The sequence below is a fragment of the Moschus berezovskii genome, chromosome 16 (assembly GCF_049115385.1).
Source record: "Moschus berezovskii isolate FMDL1 chromosome 16, NW_MosBer_1.0, whole genome shotgun sequence".
In the NCBI taxonomy this organism is placed as follows: Eukaryota; Metazoa; Chordata; class Mammalia; order Artiodactyla; family Moschidae; genus Moschus; species Moschus berezovskii.
Window position 1 is genome coordinate 15344977 of NC_142475.1, and position 17429 is coordinate 15362405.

A 17429-nucleotide genomic window follows, 5' to 3' on the forward strand; every position below is an offset into this window, starting at 1 on the left:
TACATCATGTGAAATGTCTGGCTGGCTGGATCACAAGCTAGAATAAAGATTGGAGAATTATCAACAACCTCAGATATACAGATGATACCACACTAATGGCAGAAAGCAAAGAACTAAAGAGCCTCTTAATGAAGGTGAAAGAAGAGAGTGAAAAAGTGAGCTTTAAACTCAGCATTCAAAAAATGAAGATCATGGCATCCAGTCCCATCATTTCATGGTAAATAGAAGGGAAAAAAGTAGAAACAGTGACAGATTTTATTTTCTTGGACACCAACATCACTGTGGACAGTGACTGCAGCCATGAAATTAAAAGACACTTGCCCCTTGGAAGAAAAGCTATGACAAAGCTAAACAGCATATTAAAAGGCAGAGATATCACTTTGCTGACAAAGATTCATATGGTCAAAACTATGGTTTTTCCAGTAGTCATGTACAGATGTGAGAGTTGGACCATAAAGAAGGCTGAGTGACAAAGAACTGATGCTCTTGCATTGTGGTGCTGGAGAATCCTCTTGAGAGTCCCTTGGACAGCAAGGAGATCAAACAAGTCAATCCTAAAGGAGATCAGTCCTGAATAATCATTGGAAGGACTGATGCTGAAGCTCCAATACTGTGGCCTCCTGATGTGAAGAGCTGACTCACTGGAAAAGACCCTGATGCTGGGAAAGATTGAGGGCAGGAGGAGAAGGGGACGACAGAGGATGAGATGGTTGGATGGCATCACTGACTCGATGGACATGAGTTTGAGCAAACTCAGGGAGATAGTGAAGGACAGGGAAGCCTGGAGTGCTGCAGTCCTTGGGTCACAAAGAGTCAGACACGACTGAGCGACTGAACAACAAACAACCTGCATTTACAGTTTTTGCCTCTGTGAGAAATTCAGTTTTCACTTGGGGACAAATATCCAGGGAAAAATAGTTTCTAGCCTCCCACCCCCCACCATCCGATCTGATGGCTAAGATTCCTGGTTTCCACTCAAGCTACCCAGGTTCAACTTCTTGTTAGGCGTCTGGTTCATGCCACCACTCATTGCTGCCTTGCCAAGAATACTACTATAACCGTATATCTTTTATTTGTAACTTTTTATTTTTTGTTGGAATATAGCCAATTAACAATGTTGTGATAGTTTCCGGTGTACATCAGAAGGACCCAGCCATATATATATATATATATATATATGTATCCATTCTCCTGAAAACACCCCTCCCATTCAGTCTGTCCTGTATCATTGAGCAGAATTCTTTGTGTTATCCAGTAGGTCCTTGTTGATCATCTATTTTATATACACCAGTGTGTACATGTTGGTCTCATGGAAGCATTTTTAAAGGTGACATTTGGGGTGAGAACCGCAGCGGGTATGACCTTCCTCTGATTGGCTGGTGGTGAGGTTAGAGGGTGATGTTTCAGGAATATTAATCATCTGGGGTCTACTCCATCATTGTCCACCTGGGGTAGGGAGGTGTGTCTTAGTTTCTGCATAAGGACTCAAAGGTATGTGTCAGATTGTTGCGTATATCTCTTGAGGAGGAAGTGGGATTCTGTTTGAACACTGGCCTATCATGACTTTTCTTGCTGAGCTACTTTTCCTTTGTTTCCGCATTCCCTCGCTTCTCTAGTTGGCAAGCACTCCTGCCTGCTCTTTGAAGCTCAGGGAAGGCTTAGGAGACTAAAACCTTTTCCTACAAACAAGAAATGGAAGCAGTGGAGGGGTTTTTGTATCCAGAGGGACTTGCAGGATCCTCCTTGGCTTTGGTGTTCATTATTATTTCTTATTAGGGCTCGTGGTTGACATCTCTGGGGATGACTCTAGAGTTCCTTGAGATCCAAGTTTACACTACACAATAAGAATGTGACAACTTTACAGCCTCGTAAAACTATTCTTGCACTTCAGCAGCCTTATCTCATATTCCTCTTCCTTTCTATATAATCTGTCTTCAAGAAATAAGGTCCAATTAGTCTTTCTCTTTTTCCAAATCCAAAGTGAAACGTTGACACGTGCTGTATAATAATCTTAACTTGTTTGAGATGCTTGGCTTACACAGTGATTAGCAGCTAACGCAGGACAAGGATTCTTCTGAGGTAAGAGACAGATGGGTTGGACACCTGGTGTTTGTCAAGTGGAGTAAAATTCAAGTTTTTTCTCACCTGGACACTCCACAAACAAGTGTTATCACTCAGTCGAGTCCGACTCTTTGCAACCCCGTGGACCCCATAGCCTGCCAGGCTCTTCCATCCTTGTGATTTTCCAGATAAGAATACTGGAGTGGGTTGCCATTTTCTTCTCCGAGAACAAAGCTAGAGGCAAAACCTGAGCTCTGCTAAAGTAAAGGGATAAGATGCCCAATCCCGAGGTCAAGGAAGACTTCCCTGTCTGCACAAGTGCAGGAAGTCTTCTCAAGGGTCAAAATGGGAGGGAGTCCAACCTCACAGTAAGTGTGGACATGTGCCCACAGGCCTCTATGGTCGGATCCATCTTAGCAAAACGTTGTGACTGCATCTTGGGGATGGTCCAAGGAGCAGTCAGATGTGAAAAAAGAAACAAGATAATGGACCAAAGGTAAACAATGATGCTAAAGCTGAAACTCCAATACTTTGGCCACCTCATGTGACGAGTTGACTCACTGGAAAAGAGTCTGATGCTAGGAAGGATTGGGGGTGGGAGGAGACGGGGACAACAGAGAATGAGATGGCTGGATGGCATCACCGACTCAATGGACATGAGTTTGAGTGAACTCCGGGAGTTGGTGATGGACAGGGAGGCCTGGCGTGCTGTGATTGATGGGGTCGCAAAGAGTCGGACACGACTGAGCGACTGAACTGAACTGAACTGAAACAATGACCCCAGCTTCCCAGGTGGTTCAGTGGTAAAGAATTCACTTGCCAATGCAGGAAACAGAAGGGATGAAGGTTCAATTCCTGGCTAGGGAAGATCCTCGGGAGAAGGATATGGCAACCCACTCTATTATTCTTGCCTGGGAAATCCTATGGACAGAGGAGCCAGGCAGGGTACAGTCCCTGGGGTCACCAAAGAGTTGGACATGATTTAGTGACTAAACAGCAACAAAACAAAGACCCGGAAGGACTGTCCTATATAAGTGATTTAAATCACCTCTTTACTGGGCCCCTCCTTTCTCAGGACCCTGCATTCCTCTCCAGGTGTGTATCTCTGCCTAGTTTCTGACGTAGTGTGGTTCTCGTCATTCAGGATGGCCACACCCCTCTTTGACTGTGTATTTCTCTCTGGCTTTGGACTTACTGCGCTGCTCCTCCTTAGATACCTTTCTCTCTGGTATGTATCTCTGCTCTGCTTCTGACTTAATGAACTGTTCTTCTATTATTTGTTCTTCCATACATTGTGCTGCGTCTGTAATAATAAACTTTGTACCTGTTTTTTTTTTTATTATATTGGTTGGTTTTGCCATACACTGACATGAATCCGCCCTGGGTGTACATGAGTTCCCCTTCCTGAACTCCCCTCCCACCTCCCTCCTCCCCATATCCTCCCTCTGGGTCATCCCCGTGCACCAGCCCCTAGCATCCTGTATCATGCGTCGAACCTGGACTGGTGATTTGTTTCACATATGATAATATACATGTTTCAATGCCATTCTCCCAAATCATCCCACCCTCACCCTCTCCCACAGAGTCCAAAAGACTGTTCTGTACACCTGTGTCTCTTTTGCTGTCTCATATACAGGGTTATCATCACCATCTTTCTAAATTCCATATATATGTGTTAGTAGTACCTGTTTTTATAGTTTTTGCCTCCTTGATACTTTCTTGCTTTCAAATGTGGGAAGGAGCTAGGGCCACTTTGCTTCTAGCCTAGCCCCCGGTGGTCTGGGGGCTAGGTTTCCTGGTTTTTATTCAGGCTTCCCAGATTCAGTTCCTGGAGAGGAAACTAAGATCTCTCTTCAGGATCACTCTCTCTCCAAGATCACTTCCAGACCAAACACTAGATGGGAGGAAATAACGGCAAACTGGAGTCCTAGGAGTATCTCTTAACTCTCTGTGTTAGGTCTCAGATGCGACCCCAAAAAACTGGGTTCACCTCTTGGTGGGTATGGAGCAAAAGACAGAACCAAAACAAAGATTGTGAGAAGAAAGGATTTATTACTTGCACCAAGTAAGAACACTGGGGGATCTTCCCCAAAGCAGTGTCTCTCTAAATTGCAAAAGGGGGGAAGCTTTAAGCTAAGGTTAAATGCATATTCATGAAGGGGCGTGGGTGATCACAGAATCCAAACTTGAATTGATTGAAGTCATGAGGGTCAGCAAAGGTCGACAACATCATCCCTTAGAGCAGTGGTCCCCAACATTTTTGGCACCAAGGACCAGTTTCCTGGAAGACAACTGCTCACCTCCTGCTGTATGGTCTTGTTCCTAATGAGGGGTGGGGGGTGTTGGGGACCCCTGCCTTAGAGAATGGTTGCACAATGGAAGGGGTTTAAATTCTGCAAACAGTTCAAGAAAGTGCCTAAGGTTAATGGTGACCACTGAAACACACCAGGAAGTCTTCACACCTGATTTGTTATCTTTGCTATTGTTACTTCTCTTGCCCCTTAACAGTTTTTTCTGGTGTTCCGTTAAGATCTTTCTTGCTTGCTGAGGCCTGTTCAAGGACAAGCACTGGGGTGAGTCTTAGATCACAAAATGGCTTAGGCCAAAAAAGGCTTATCTTACGCCAAGAAAGCCATGCCTGGTTCTCTTCTTTTCCCCAGGACCTTGCCTTATCCTCTTACACAGAGACCTCGTGGCAGTACTTGGCTTAATGACTCCTTCTTTAGAGCTGCTGTCACGATTTAAAGACGCTACCTGAAGCACAGCAAGTATAGTACACATTCTATTTTCTGGGAAAAGATTGAGCTGGGAAGCAGAGACACACTGCTCTGGGCGAATTCAGCAGAGGTTCAAAGGACTGCAGTTAGCCAGAATCACCCTTACCGTTTCCCTCCCCCAGCCAGCCTGCAAGATAACAACGGGGATGGCACCGAACCTACAGAATATCTGCAAGATACAAGTGGAAGAAGAAAAAAGAACCCACCACCAACTAGACTGTTAAAGAATCTCGAACTGGTGGTGGAGTAACGCGAATGACCAAACGAAAGAGGGGAGGCCCGGAACTCCACCAGGGGCCGACTCGGGGACGGCCAGGGGTGAGGGTTGATTGATTTCTGTTCCCCGGGGCGGGCGGCGCCGGGCCGGAGCCCGAGGTGACGTCACAGGGTCCCCGGCGCCCGTCACGTGGTCCGCGCGCCCCGCCCAGACCACGCCCTCTCCCCGCCCCTCTACCAGCCCGGCCCCGCCCCCTTTCCCCGCAGCCCTGGGAGCGCAGGGTCCGGCCGAGGTTCCAACTGCGAGCTCTTCGCGGGGAGAGGCGCTGGGCCCGGGGCTGGTGGGCGGCGGACGGGGGCCGGGAAGAGCGAGCGAGGGTAGTCGGGGAGAGAGGGGCCGGCGACAGCCGCGCGGTGCGCAGAACCGACGGCTGAAGCTCCTGCGAACTTGGGCGCAGAGTCGCGCCACTGCGCCCGCGGCCCGAGCGATGAAGATGGTGGCCCCCTGGACGCGGTTCTACTCCAACAGCTGCTGCCTCTGCTGCCATGTCCGCACCGGCACCATCCTCCTTGGCGTCTGGTACCTGGTGAGCGCGACCCGCCTGGGCGAACCGTCCCCTGGGGTGGGGGTAGGGGGCGCGCACCTGCCCGGGAAGAGCGCGGGCGCACCGGGACCCCCCCTCACTTTTCACAGCCCCTCGTGGTACCGGCTGCGGCCCTCGGGGTTGGGCGAAGCCGGCGTTAATCCGCCTAAAGTTATATTATTAGAAACTTAATTCTCTGGGCGGTCGGCTCTGCGACGCGCGCCCCCCACCGCACCCCAACCCCGGCTCAGCCAACCTGTGGCGGGGGTGCGGTCAGGGCCCGGTGTTCTGGGTGGGGAGGGTTTCGGGGGGCGGTGCGCCTGGGCTGCGGTCGCGCTGAGCAAGGGGGCACCCCAAAAGCCCTCCTCCGGGATCCGGCTTGGCCTCCCGGAGCTGCGCGGTTTCCGGCGAAAGCGCGCTTTGGTGGTCTGCGAACTCCCGGCACCCGGATCCTTGCCTGCGGAGCACGTGCCCGCCTTTCCTTTCTTCTCAGCGTGCTTTGGGCTTTGTGCTTTCGACGGGTCGGGAAAGCCGTCGAGGCGCTGAGCCGGCCCCTCTTGCTGCCCGCCCCCCATCCCTCCCGCCGCGTGCCCGCTCTCCCTGCCCGCAGGTGCCCTCGGGTTTGCTGGCCCGTCTCCCGCGCGCCTTCGCATCCCGAGTGGGAATGGCTGGGGGTGGGGGTGCCCTACCCACACGCTTGTTGTAAAGCCCTTACTCTAGGAGGGGCTTGCCTTGTGATTCACTGCGTTTCAGTCGCCCCTGGACAGCCATTTTGCACCCACTTACCTCCCCCCCAAACCCCCGATTTGCAGGTGATCCCCACCATCTTAGCCGACCCCGAAGGCCCATCTGGTCTGTTAGTTTGTTTCAAGGTTGGAGCTTTTTGTCTGGGAAGCAGTGATTATCAGGCGCTAGTGAGGCAACCTGATGGAGTCCCTGCCCGGTACCAGCTCCAGGTTGATTGATGCCCCCCGCCCCCAGCCAAGACTGCACCAGTACCCGAGTCGGGTTCCGCTGCATTGTGGTTTCTGTTCCATCATGATGGAGAGTTAAGCCCAAGCCTCTGGGCGTTGAATGCCTCAGCACCAGCATATAAAACTTTTTAGTGGTGGTAAATTCTGATCTTCTTAGTCATCAGAGTGTGTTGGTCGGTTCATAATTCAGTGTTTGCATGTAACACGGACGTAAGTCGAGTTGTGAACTCGTCTGTGGTGCCATTGTAAGCAAAACACCTCTCTCCCCCAATATGGTGTTCTCTGTGCTATTTATAGTTTCCAGTTTCCTTTAGTCAGTGCCTATCACAGGCCACACAATAGAAATATTTGGCTTTAAAAGCTTTCAGACAGATCTTTAGTATATGTGGGTTCTTACTGTGCGGCTTGAATGCTGAGAGAACATCTGGGTATTGGCTCTACCCTGGTTTTACTGAAAGCAAAAAAAAAAAAAACCACGGAAATTTAAAGTTACAGTGAAAGAATAGTGGGTGGTCTTGAAATAGTGCTTTTATTGATGATCAAGACAGACAATTTTAACCACATGTCTTGTGTCCTCCTTGAAGATGTTGAAATCTGCAGGGTGCAAGTACATCTATGAATGTAATTTGTGAAATCTAGGGCACTGCATTAGGCAAATGGACTACGTGATCTACAGGAAAGATAAATCTACTTGAGCCCTGTTGCTGGCGGTAATCCAGTAGGACACATTGGTGTGATAAAAGGAGAGGACTCTGCAGGCTTTGTCCACAGCTTGGCATGCTCTTTGGGGAAAGGATTATTGGTATGCGGGTTTTAGCATTTGGAAAGATGGCTTTTTGAAAAATAATTAGAAAGCTTTTCAGCAGATGTGAATAAGCAAGCCACTTTGGGGCTTCCCAGGTGGCGCTAGTGGTAAAGGACCCGCCTTCCATTGCAGGAAAAAAGAGAAACAGGTTCGGTCCCTGGATGGGAAAGATCCCCTGGCAGCAGAAAGGGCAAATCACTCCAGTAATTCTTGCCTGGGAAATGCCCTGGGCAGAGGAGCCTGGTGGGCTACAGGCCAAGAGGGTCCCTGATTGTTGGAAATGACTGAAACGGCTTAGCACACACACAATGTATGCTACTGGTCATCTTTATAAGTCTTTTTTTTTTTGAAAGTCGCTCAGTCGTGTCCGACTCTTTGCGAGTCCATGGACTGCATAGTCCATGGAATTCTCCAGACCAGAGTACTGGAGTGGGTAGCCTTTCCCTTCTCCAGGGGATCTTCCCAACCCAGGGATCAAACCCAGGTCGCCAGCATTGCAAGCGGATTCTTTACCAGCTGAGCCACAAGGGAAGCCCTTATAAGTCTTCAGCTTTTCTCAAAACAATTTAAACTTTTTTTAAACTAGTGAGTTTCCCTCATCCTTTTACATTTATCATTTGGTTATCCAAAACTTTTATTTACATGTACATTTTTAAGATGAAGGAGCTAAAGAACAAAGCATCTCTTTCCACTGGTCATCTGGATGGAATGAGGTCACTATCAAAAAAAGGTAGAGTTTTCAGGAGAAAAAAGGGTAGGAGTATAGATAGATTTTCAAAAAAGAGTCCACTAGAAAGGAAAGGTAAAGTGAACCTTTTTTATGCATTTTCTAATTGTTTTCTACCAGGACCGTTTACTAAGCTCCTGTGTGCCAGGTACTATACTGTTGGTGCTCAGTCGCTTCCGTTGTGCACAGCTCTTTGCGAACCCATGGACCATAGCCTGTCAGGCTCCTCTGTCCATGGAATTCTCCAGGCAGGATTACTGGAGTGGGTTGCCATTTCCTTCTCCAGGGCATCTCTCCGACCCAGGGATGGAACCTGCGTCTCCTGCATTGCCGGCGGATTCTTTTACCACTGAGCCATTGGGGAAGCCCACTATACTACTGATAGTAAAACTTTTTTTTAGCCACACCCCGAGGCTTCCCTGAGAAGGGGTCCAACTCCTCTCTCCACAGTGAAATCGATGAGTCCGCATCACTCGGTCTCCAGGGAATTCCCTAGATTCCTTGATGGAAAAAGCCAGAGTGAACTATGGAAGGGCTGTGAGTTGAGTTTATTCAGTGCCTTACTCTATTTAAAATAAGTCCAGGGGAACAACCTCTCAGACAGCTCTGAGAAGCTCTTGTAAAGGTGTGAGGGAGGAGCCAGGATATATGAATTTTTTGCTGTGAGAAAACCTGTAGTTGAAGTCCTAAGATGAGTGTTAATCACGGAACAGGCAAATCAGGTTAATTTTTTTATGTATCATTTTCTAAGTATGGGAAGATGCAAGAATCTGGGAAAGCTGAAATTTCTCAGGTATGGATCTGCATTATCTTGGGGATCTGTCTGTCTCTAGCCTGAATTCCCCTCAGTCCCAGAGTCCTGGGTGACTGCGGTGGCTAACGGCTTGATCCTGGCAGAACTGGAATGGCAGGCAACATTTTTCTCTACAATGCGTTGCATAAGCTTAATTTTTACATATTCCTGGTAGATTTTTTTTATTCCCATTTTATAGAGGCGAAGAGGTTAAGTGATTTGCAGCTTGTCGTCTGAGTGATGTATTGGTCTGTGCTGTTTCCAGTTTTACCTTTTAAAAGTTGTGTTTTGTTTTTGCCTTGAAATGGTAAAGGTTTCCTTCAGTCCAGTTTTTTAAAAAAGCATATTGATTTCAGGTATTTGTATTAGCGATCACTTTTCATTTACTTTTATTTTTTTCCCCTTTAAAAATTGAGGCATACTTTATATATGGTGAAAATCACAGGTATTAAGTGTACAGTTATTGACATGACCAATGTTTGCACCTTTGTAACCCACACCCTTAGAGAACATTCCCTCTTCTCAGAATATCCCTTCCATAGACACCCCATTCATATAAATGGAATTATACTGTAGGTGGTTTTTTGTATTGGGTTTCTTTAACTTAGCATAATAAATTTTACATTAATTCATGGTCTTGGAGTGTGTCAATATTTGTGCTTTATTATTGGTGAGTGTTACTTTGTTGTAAGAATATACCACAATTTGTTTATCCATTTGCCAGATGATGGACATTTGGGTTTTTCCAGTTTGGGGCTATTTTGGATAAATCTGCTCTGAACAGTCTTGCAAAAAAAGACTTTGTGGACATCTGGTTTTATTTCTCTTGAATAAATACCTTGCAGTGAGGTTCCTGGTCATCGTGTGTTTTAACTTGATAAGAAACTGCCAGGTATTTTCCAAATTGACATTTTTACACTCCAGTCAACAGGGTATAAAGTTCACTGGGTGTGTAGTGGTAGCTATTGGTGACTTGGGTTTGAATTCCCCTATGTGGCTGATGACGTGAAACAGTTTATCTTTGCTTCTTGGCCAACTATATATCTTCCTTTGTGTTGACTGCACATTTTTTAAAAAACCGAGTTTTATCTTTTTTTTTTTTAAATCCTACAGATTTGTGAGAACTCTATATTTTGGATACCAGTTCTTTGTTAAATATATTCTTTGTGAATATTTTCTCTCAGCGTGGCTTGCCCACTGATTTTCTTAATAGTCTATTTTGATGAACTGGAGTTTTTAATTTCAGTTAAGTTCAGCTCTCCTTTTTTCTTTTATGGTTAGTACTTTCTTTGCCTACCCTGAGATTGTAAAGATACTCTATTTTCTTCGGAAGCTTTATGGCTTTAGCTTTTAGGTTTACATCTGGTTTAGTTCTGAGTTTTTTGCAGAGCTTTTGTGTTTTGTGTACTATGATGTGAGGTGGAGGCTTGTGTTTACTTAGAAAGGCAGTTTAGTCATTAAACCTAAGAAGAAAGTTTTCTCCCATAACCTTTAATAGCTACAAAGGTTTTTTAGAAAAACAAGTAAGGTGCATATCTATCCTCACCGAATGAGGACTGGTTTGTCTTGGTTTCCAGAGGGATCACGATTTGAAAAGAATACTTGACGCAGAATGCTTGCCATGTGGGCTTCTAGGATTTCCTCTCTTCAACAAAACTTAATATTCTAAGCCTGAATCCGTTAACTTCCCCAAATTTGCCCATACTCAGATTTGCCCTCACTAGTCTCCTTTGACCCCTGTCTCAGATTCCTCAGATAGCTGCCTCTGTCCTCCTTGCCATCTGGATCTCTTCCTTTTTTCCATCTCCACGTTATATTGATTGTTTTTTTTTCCAACCTCCTGAGTGCTTTATTCTGTCCTGTTCTTATTCTTGCTACCACTTCTGTCATTTAGGCTCTCATTAACTCTCACTTAACTATGAAAATAAATCCTTTTTTTTTTTTTCAGTCTATTGCATATACAATTTCCAGAGGTATTTTTCTCAAACACAAATACAAGCTTGTCTTCCTACTCCTAAAAAATGTGGACTCACTGTCTCCGGGAGATGTGTGTTTCATGACCCTTGTGTTTCTCATCCACTGAAGGCAGCTTACACAGTTAAGCAATTCAGTGGATTTCACCGCATCCCTCCTCTCTCCCAACCCCTCCCCTTTCAGGTTACCTTCCTTTAGGATACAAATGGCTGCTGTATATGCCAGCCAGTACTTAAGCTGTGAGTCCTGAGATTCATTCAGATTTGATAAATTTATCTGTACAGTCCTGAACCAAACAGGCCATGGTTATGTGACTAGAATATACTGATGAATTTAGGTCTGGAATATGCTTCCCTTGAACTATTGGTTAGGAGGACTGTGAGTGGGGTGGAGGGTGGGATTAATTTAAAATATCAGTGTGAAAGCAGAGGGTTGAGACATCCGGAGGGTGTTACTGGGAGGAGGAAGAAAGAATGTTTGGAGAACAATAATAAAAATAAATCCCTGCTGTATTCCTTATGCCCAAGGCCAGATTTTCTTTAAAAAAGCTTTTTATTTTGCTTATCAGACTATAGCTGATAAGCAAAAAATGTGACAGTTCAGGTGGACAGTAAAGGGACTCAGCCATACATATACATGTATCCATTCTCCCCCAAACTCCCCTGCCATTCAAGCTGACACATAACATTGAGCAGAGTTCTCTGTGCTCCACAGTAAGTCCTTGTTGGTTATCCATTTTAAATAGAGCCGTGTGTGCATGTCCGTCCCAAACTGTTCCTTCCCCCAGTCCTTCCCCCCAGCAACCATAAGTTCCTTCTCTAAGTCTGTGAGTTTCTTTCTGTTTTGTAAGTAAGTTATAAAACCTTTCCTTTTAGAGTCCACATACAAGGGATGTCATATGATGTTTCTCCTTTTCTATCTTAGCTTCACCCAGTGTGACAAATCTCTAGGGCCATCCATGTTGCTGCAGATGGCATTATTTCATTCTTTTTAACGTAAAGCCTGCATTTCTTATGGAATATATTTTGCCATCAGGACTTGCATTACTCCTAACACCCTCACGCATAGTTTTTCCTTTGTAATTTCTTGCATTTTATCTGATGATTTTCTTAGTATGTTTTAAAAAGTGGTGCTGATAGTTGGAAGAATCTGTCGTTGACACCTAGGATGGGTCCCCCTTTGTGCATATCATCCTTTTTATCATTCTCTAAGTGTATTTTAGGTTAGTCTTCAGCAAATACATACTGAATGCCTCTTTGTGCCAGACACTATTCTTTGGGGAGTTGACCGTATATCAGATTATAAAGGATGAAAGAGCTCAGAGTAGCTGGTCTCATTGGCTTTATGACCTGGCCTGTCAAATAACCAACTAGTTCACTTTGAAAGTCACAGCTTGCTTGTGTACCCAAGCCTGGTGGGTTCTTTTTGTATCCTTAGAAGTCCTGGTGCAATTACTATTGGTTTCTGTCTGGATAGTAATGCTGGACAGTAAAGCCGACATCTTGCATTTGTAGAGTGATTGATACATGGTTTTCAGTGGACTTTCACATTTGTTTAGACCTCAAAGCATCCCTGGGGTCAGGCTCGATAGGTGATGATATGCTCCTTTTAGATGAATAGTTTCTTTCCAGCTGTCAGATTCTATAACTTGGTCCATAAGTCCAGGGCAAAATAGGGACTAACTCATAATAGGTCGGTAATTCTTATTAACTAGTGTTTTCCTGACTATATTAGATTGTCAAAGACTGAAATTCTAAAGTAAGGAGTATGGATTTTATTCTGTAGATAGCGAGAGGCACTGAAGAATTATTAACGGGGTGAGAGGGTGAAAGCAGTTTTTAAGGAAGATGGAATAGGGCAGCTGTTTTAGATGGCCGGGTGATGAGGCAGGGTGCGGACAGCCTTCCAGATGGGAGATGCTGCTCTGTCAGAGCTTCCCACTAGAAGTTTCTTATTTGCTAATGATGCAAGCTATATGAATGGGAACTCTCATTGGTTAGTTAATGATACAGGTCTATCTTGGCCATCCTGCTTCTCTCCATCTGAATTCAGGAATCGAACAGATTTGGGACAGAAATGGATACTGGGTTTTCGAGAGATGTCTAATGAGTTCCTTTAAGAAAAATACAGGCCTCCCCACCCACAAATAAAAAGGATCTAGGGAAGTTTTATGAAATATTGTCTGGTGAAGATTTCAGTGGTATTTACTACCTTTTTTAAAAAGCTTCAAAAAGTATTTTTATTTATTATTTACGGCTGCACTGGGTCTTCGCTGCTGCACGTGGGCGTTCTCTAGTTGTGGTCCGTGGGCTTCTCGTTGCAGTGGCTTCTGTAGTTCTGGAGCCCAGGCTCTAGGGCGTGCTGGCTTCAGTAGCTGCAGTGCGTTGGCTCAGGAGCTGTGGCTCATAGGCTGAGTTGTCCCTCAGCCTGTGGGCTCCTCCCTGGATCAGAGATTGAACCTGTGTCCCATGGTGGATGTTCATCCCGAACATTTTAAAGGCAAGCTGACCAAGAAACAGTGTGTGTTAATATCACTTTCTCTGGGTCCCACTATAGATAACATTTAACGTAACGTAAAAAGTCCTGAATATTTATTAGAATGACTGATCCTGAAGCTGAAACTCCAATACTCTGGCCACCTGATGTGAAGAACTGACTCATTTGAAAAGACCCTGATGCTGGGAAAGATTGAGGGCAGGAGGAGAAGGGGACAACAGAGGATGAGATGGTTGGATGGCATCACCCACTCAATGGACATGAGTTTGAGTATACTCCGGAGTTGGTGATGGACAGGGAAGCATGGCATGCTGCAGTCCATGGGGTCACAAAGAGTCGGGCGTGACTGAGCAACTGAACTGAATGTTGACAAAGTGGTTAGCATGAGTTTTGCACCAAGATGTGGATTCGGTGAAACATTCCTATCCCAGTAGTCCAAAACAAGGTAAAGGACTTAGCTGCATGGTAGGCAGGGAGATGGTATCTTCAGCTGGGAATTGACATATCCAGATAACCCTGTTACTATGATGGAAGGGGAGAACAGATTCCAGGAGCATCTACTAATCTGACATGACACCTAACAATAGTCTTATTGCTGCAATCCTGTTGCCTGTTGGGCAACTGGTACTGATTATCAGAGGCTTTAATTCCAGTATACAAACCAGTACTTTATGGACTTTCCTGGTGGCTCAGATGGTCAAGAATCTGCCTGCAGTGTTGGAGACCTGGGTTTGATTAGTGGATTGGGAAGTTCCCCTGAAGCTGGAAATGGCAATCTGCTCCTGTATTCTTGCCTGGAGAATTCCATGGACAGAGGAGTCTGGCAGGCTACAGTCCAGTTAATAATTCTAACAATCAATAATTGCAAATAATCGCTCAAAAGTATCACAAAGCAATTTAAGCAAGTCATAAAGTGGTTGCAACTACCGATAAAGCCAAGTAGTGTTCAAATGCCAATATATCTTTCCTAAGGTCTGCTGCATCAACTGGAGTTTTTAATTGCTTGTCAGGAATTTATTTAAAGATGAAATGAGGGCACATGATAGCATTTTCAGCATGAAAGCAGCTGTAGTCATCTGTGTAAGACATCAGATGCAGCTAGCTAGTGGATCAGGAAACCATAACTGTGCTTATGGTTAAGGGTTTCCCATCTCAAAGAAAGTGAAAGTGAAGTCACTCAGTCCTGTCTGACTCTTTGTGACCCCTTGAACTGTAGCCTACCAGGCTCTTTTGTCCATGGAATTTTCCAGGCAAGAGTACTGGAGTGGGTTGCCATTTCCTTCTTCCCATCTCAAAATAATTGTAGAGAATATAAGCCTAGAAAGAGTGCTGATGTGTATCTGGTTATTTTCTTCCCTTCATTCCGTGTGTTAGGAACTGTGTGAGCTGCTGGCAATACAGTATGATTCAAAATAGATCCCATCCTTGCCAACATGGAATCTAGGGTCTAGTAAGAGGAAATTGCTGGTAATGAATGTGTATTAATTAGTAATCACAAATATTGGAACATATTGCGGTAAGCAGTTTTTGCCTATCTGCTCTTTTTTATTTCTATGGCTGTAGTGGTTCATTCAAGAAATTTAATATATGTACTTAACAAAAGTCTAGACATCAGCAGCTCGATGGCCATGAGTTTGAACTCTGGGAGTTGGTGATGGACAGGGAGGCCTGGCGTGCTGTGATTCATGGAGTCACAAAGAGTCGGACACGACTGAGAGACTGAACTGAACTGAACTGAATATTATCTTGGTCTTTCTTTTGAACAGTATCCTTTAACTCGTCATTTCTTGTATTTTAGTGTCTTTTCTTTTTAAAGCTTCCCCAAGACACTGACCTATACAATCAGTGTTCGCTTAGGGTTAGCCACATATTTACACATTTGTCCGTCATTTTCTCTTTTTGCAATTACTGTAATCTTCAAAAAATGGACATTCTAAACTCCGCATGTGGAAAGCACATGACCCATCATTTTCTTGACCAGGTGTTCAGGATCACTGTCCTCCTGTCTGATGTGCATATTTAAACATTTTCTTTAGGGAGGCTCTGTTTTATTTACTTATTTTGCTGTGCCAAGTCTTGGTTGTGGCTTGTGAGTTCTCAGCTGAGGCACGTGGGACCCAGTTCCCTGACCAGGGATTGAACCTGAGCCCCCTGCATTGGGAGTGTGGAGTCTTAGCCACTGGACTGCCAGGGAGGCCCCAGTGAGGATCTGTTGACGGCAAACTGTTACTCTTTGAAACTATCTCTATTTAGCTAAAGTTCTTGAAAGTATCTCCGTCCTTGTGTCTGTGCTTAGTCCTTCAGTTGTGTCCAACTCTTTGTGATCCTTGGGACTGTCGCCCGCCAGGCTCCTCTGTCCATTGGATTTTTCAGGCAAGAATGCTGGAGTGGGGTCGCCCTTTCCTCCTCCAGGGGAATCTTCTCGATCCAGTGATCAAACCCATCTCCTGGGTCTCCGGCTTTGCAGACTTGATTCTTTACCCTCTGAGCCATCGGGGAAGCAATCCTTGATTGACAGTTGCTGTCTCCTAGTCAAGGCTATGGTTTTTCCCGTGGTCATGTATGGATGTGAGGGTTGGACTGTGAAGAAAGCTGATCGCCGAAGAATTGATGCTTTTGAACTGTGGTGCTGGAGAAGACTCTTGAGAGTCCCTTGGACTGCAAGGAGGTCCAACCAGTCCATTCTAAAGGAGATCGATCCTGGGCGTTCATTGGAAGGACTGATGCTGAGGCTGAAACTGCAATACTTTGGCCACCTCATGCGACGAGTTGACTCACTGGAAAAGACTCTGATGCTGGGAAAGGTTGGGGGTGGGAGGAGACGGGGACGACAGAGAATGAGATGGCTGGATGGCATCACCAGCTCGATGGACGTGAGTTTGAGTGAACTCCGGGAGTTGGTGATGGACAGGGAGGCCTGGCGTGCTGTGATTCATGGGGTCGCAGAGAGTCAGACATGACTGAGCGACTGAATGGAACTGAACTGAACACGTTGAAGCTGTCCCTCGTTATGCTTTGCTCCTAAGAGGTCAGCTGTCAGTCATGTTGACATTTACTTTTTTTTCTTCCTTTTTACAAAAATACTTATTTCACTAGGTAGGGTCTTGTTGTGGTGTGTGGGATCTTCACTGCTGCACGAAAGATCTTTTGTTGCGGAGCGAGGGCTTTTCTTTAGTTGTGGTGTGGGCTCTGTAGATGCAGCACGCATGGGCTTAATGGTCCCATGGCACGTGGGGATCTTAGTTCCCTGACCAGGGGTCGAACCTGTGTCCCCTGCGTTGGTCGGCAGATTGTTAGCCACTGGACCACCAGGGAAGTCCCTTGACCTTTACTTCTGATTCTTTAGGTCTGGGGCTGGTCCTGTGGCTCTACATTAGTAACACATGTGGGATGATGCTGAAACTTCATTTTGCTGACAACACTTTTCTCTCTCTCTCTTTTTTTACTGAAGTATAGTTGATTGACAACGTTGTGTTCATTTCTGCTGTACAGCAAAATGACTCAGTGATACAGACCACACTTTTGATGGCAGTGGTTTGTGGACTCATACATTTCTGATGCTAATTTTCTTTTCTTGGAATCATGCGTGTGTAGTCAAAACTTGACTGTTTTTATTCCTTCAAACAAGTTTTAATAGCAGAAAGATCATAGCGCCTTTGTGAAGATGTTTAAAAGATTGGGGGTGGGCAGAGATAAATGGGAGATTGGGATTGACATACACACACTACTATTTATAAAATAGATAATAAGGACCTACTGTATAGCACAGGGAACTCTACTCAGTAGTCTGTAATGACCTATATGGGAAAAAATTTTTTTAAAGAGTGGATATATATATATGTATAACTAACTCACTTTGCTGTATAGCAGAAAGTAACATAACATTGTAAATCGGCTATACTCTGGTAAAAAATTTTTTTAAAAGTTTAAGTTAGTAAAATTTCAGTAGGTGCTTTCTTTGATTCTTCTGTTTTTTACCGGAGAATATTTCTTTGCCTTGTTTTTTTCCTCTTTCACAGCTC

The 17429-nt window shown here is 45.2% G+C and overlaps 1 protein-coding gene across 1 annotated transcript in view; it reads left to right on the forward strand.

The window, feature by feature from the left end:
* Positions 1-5305: 5305 nt before the first annotated feature.
* The window catches only part of LAPTM4B (lysosomal protein transmembrane 4 beta), a 61834-nt gene continuing 49710 nt past the window's right edge, over positions 5306-17429 (forward strand). The window contains exon 1 of the mRNA XM_055431809.2: positions 5306-5641. Within this exon, the coding sequence (XP_055287784.1) occupies positions 5543-5641 (99 nt within the window). The 5' untranslated portion in view covers positions 5306-5542. The remainder of the gene's footprint in view (positions 5642-17429) is intronic.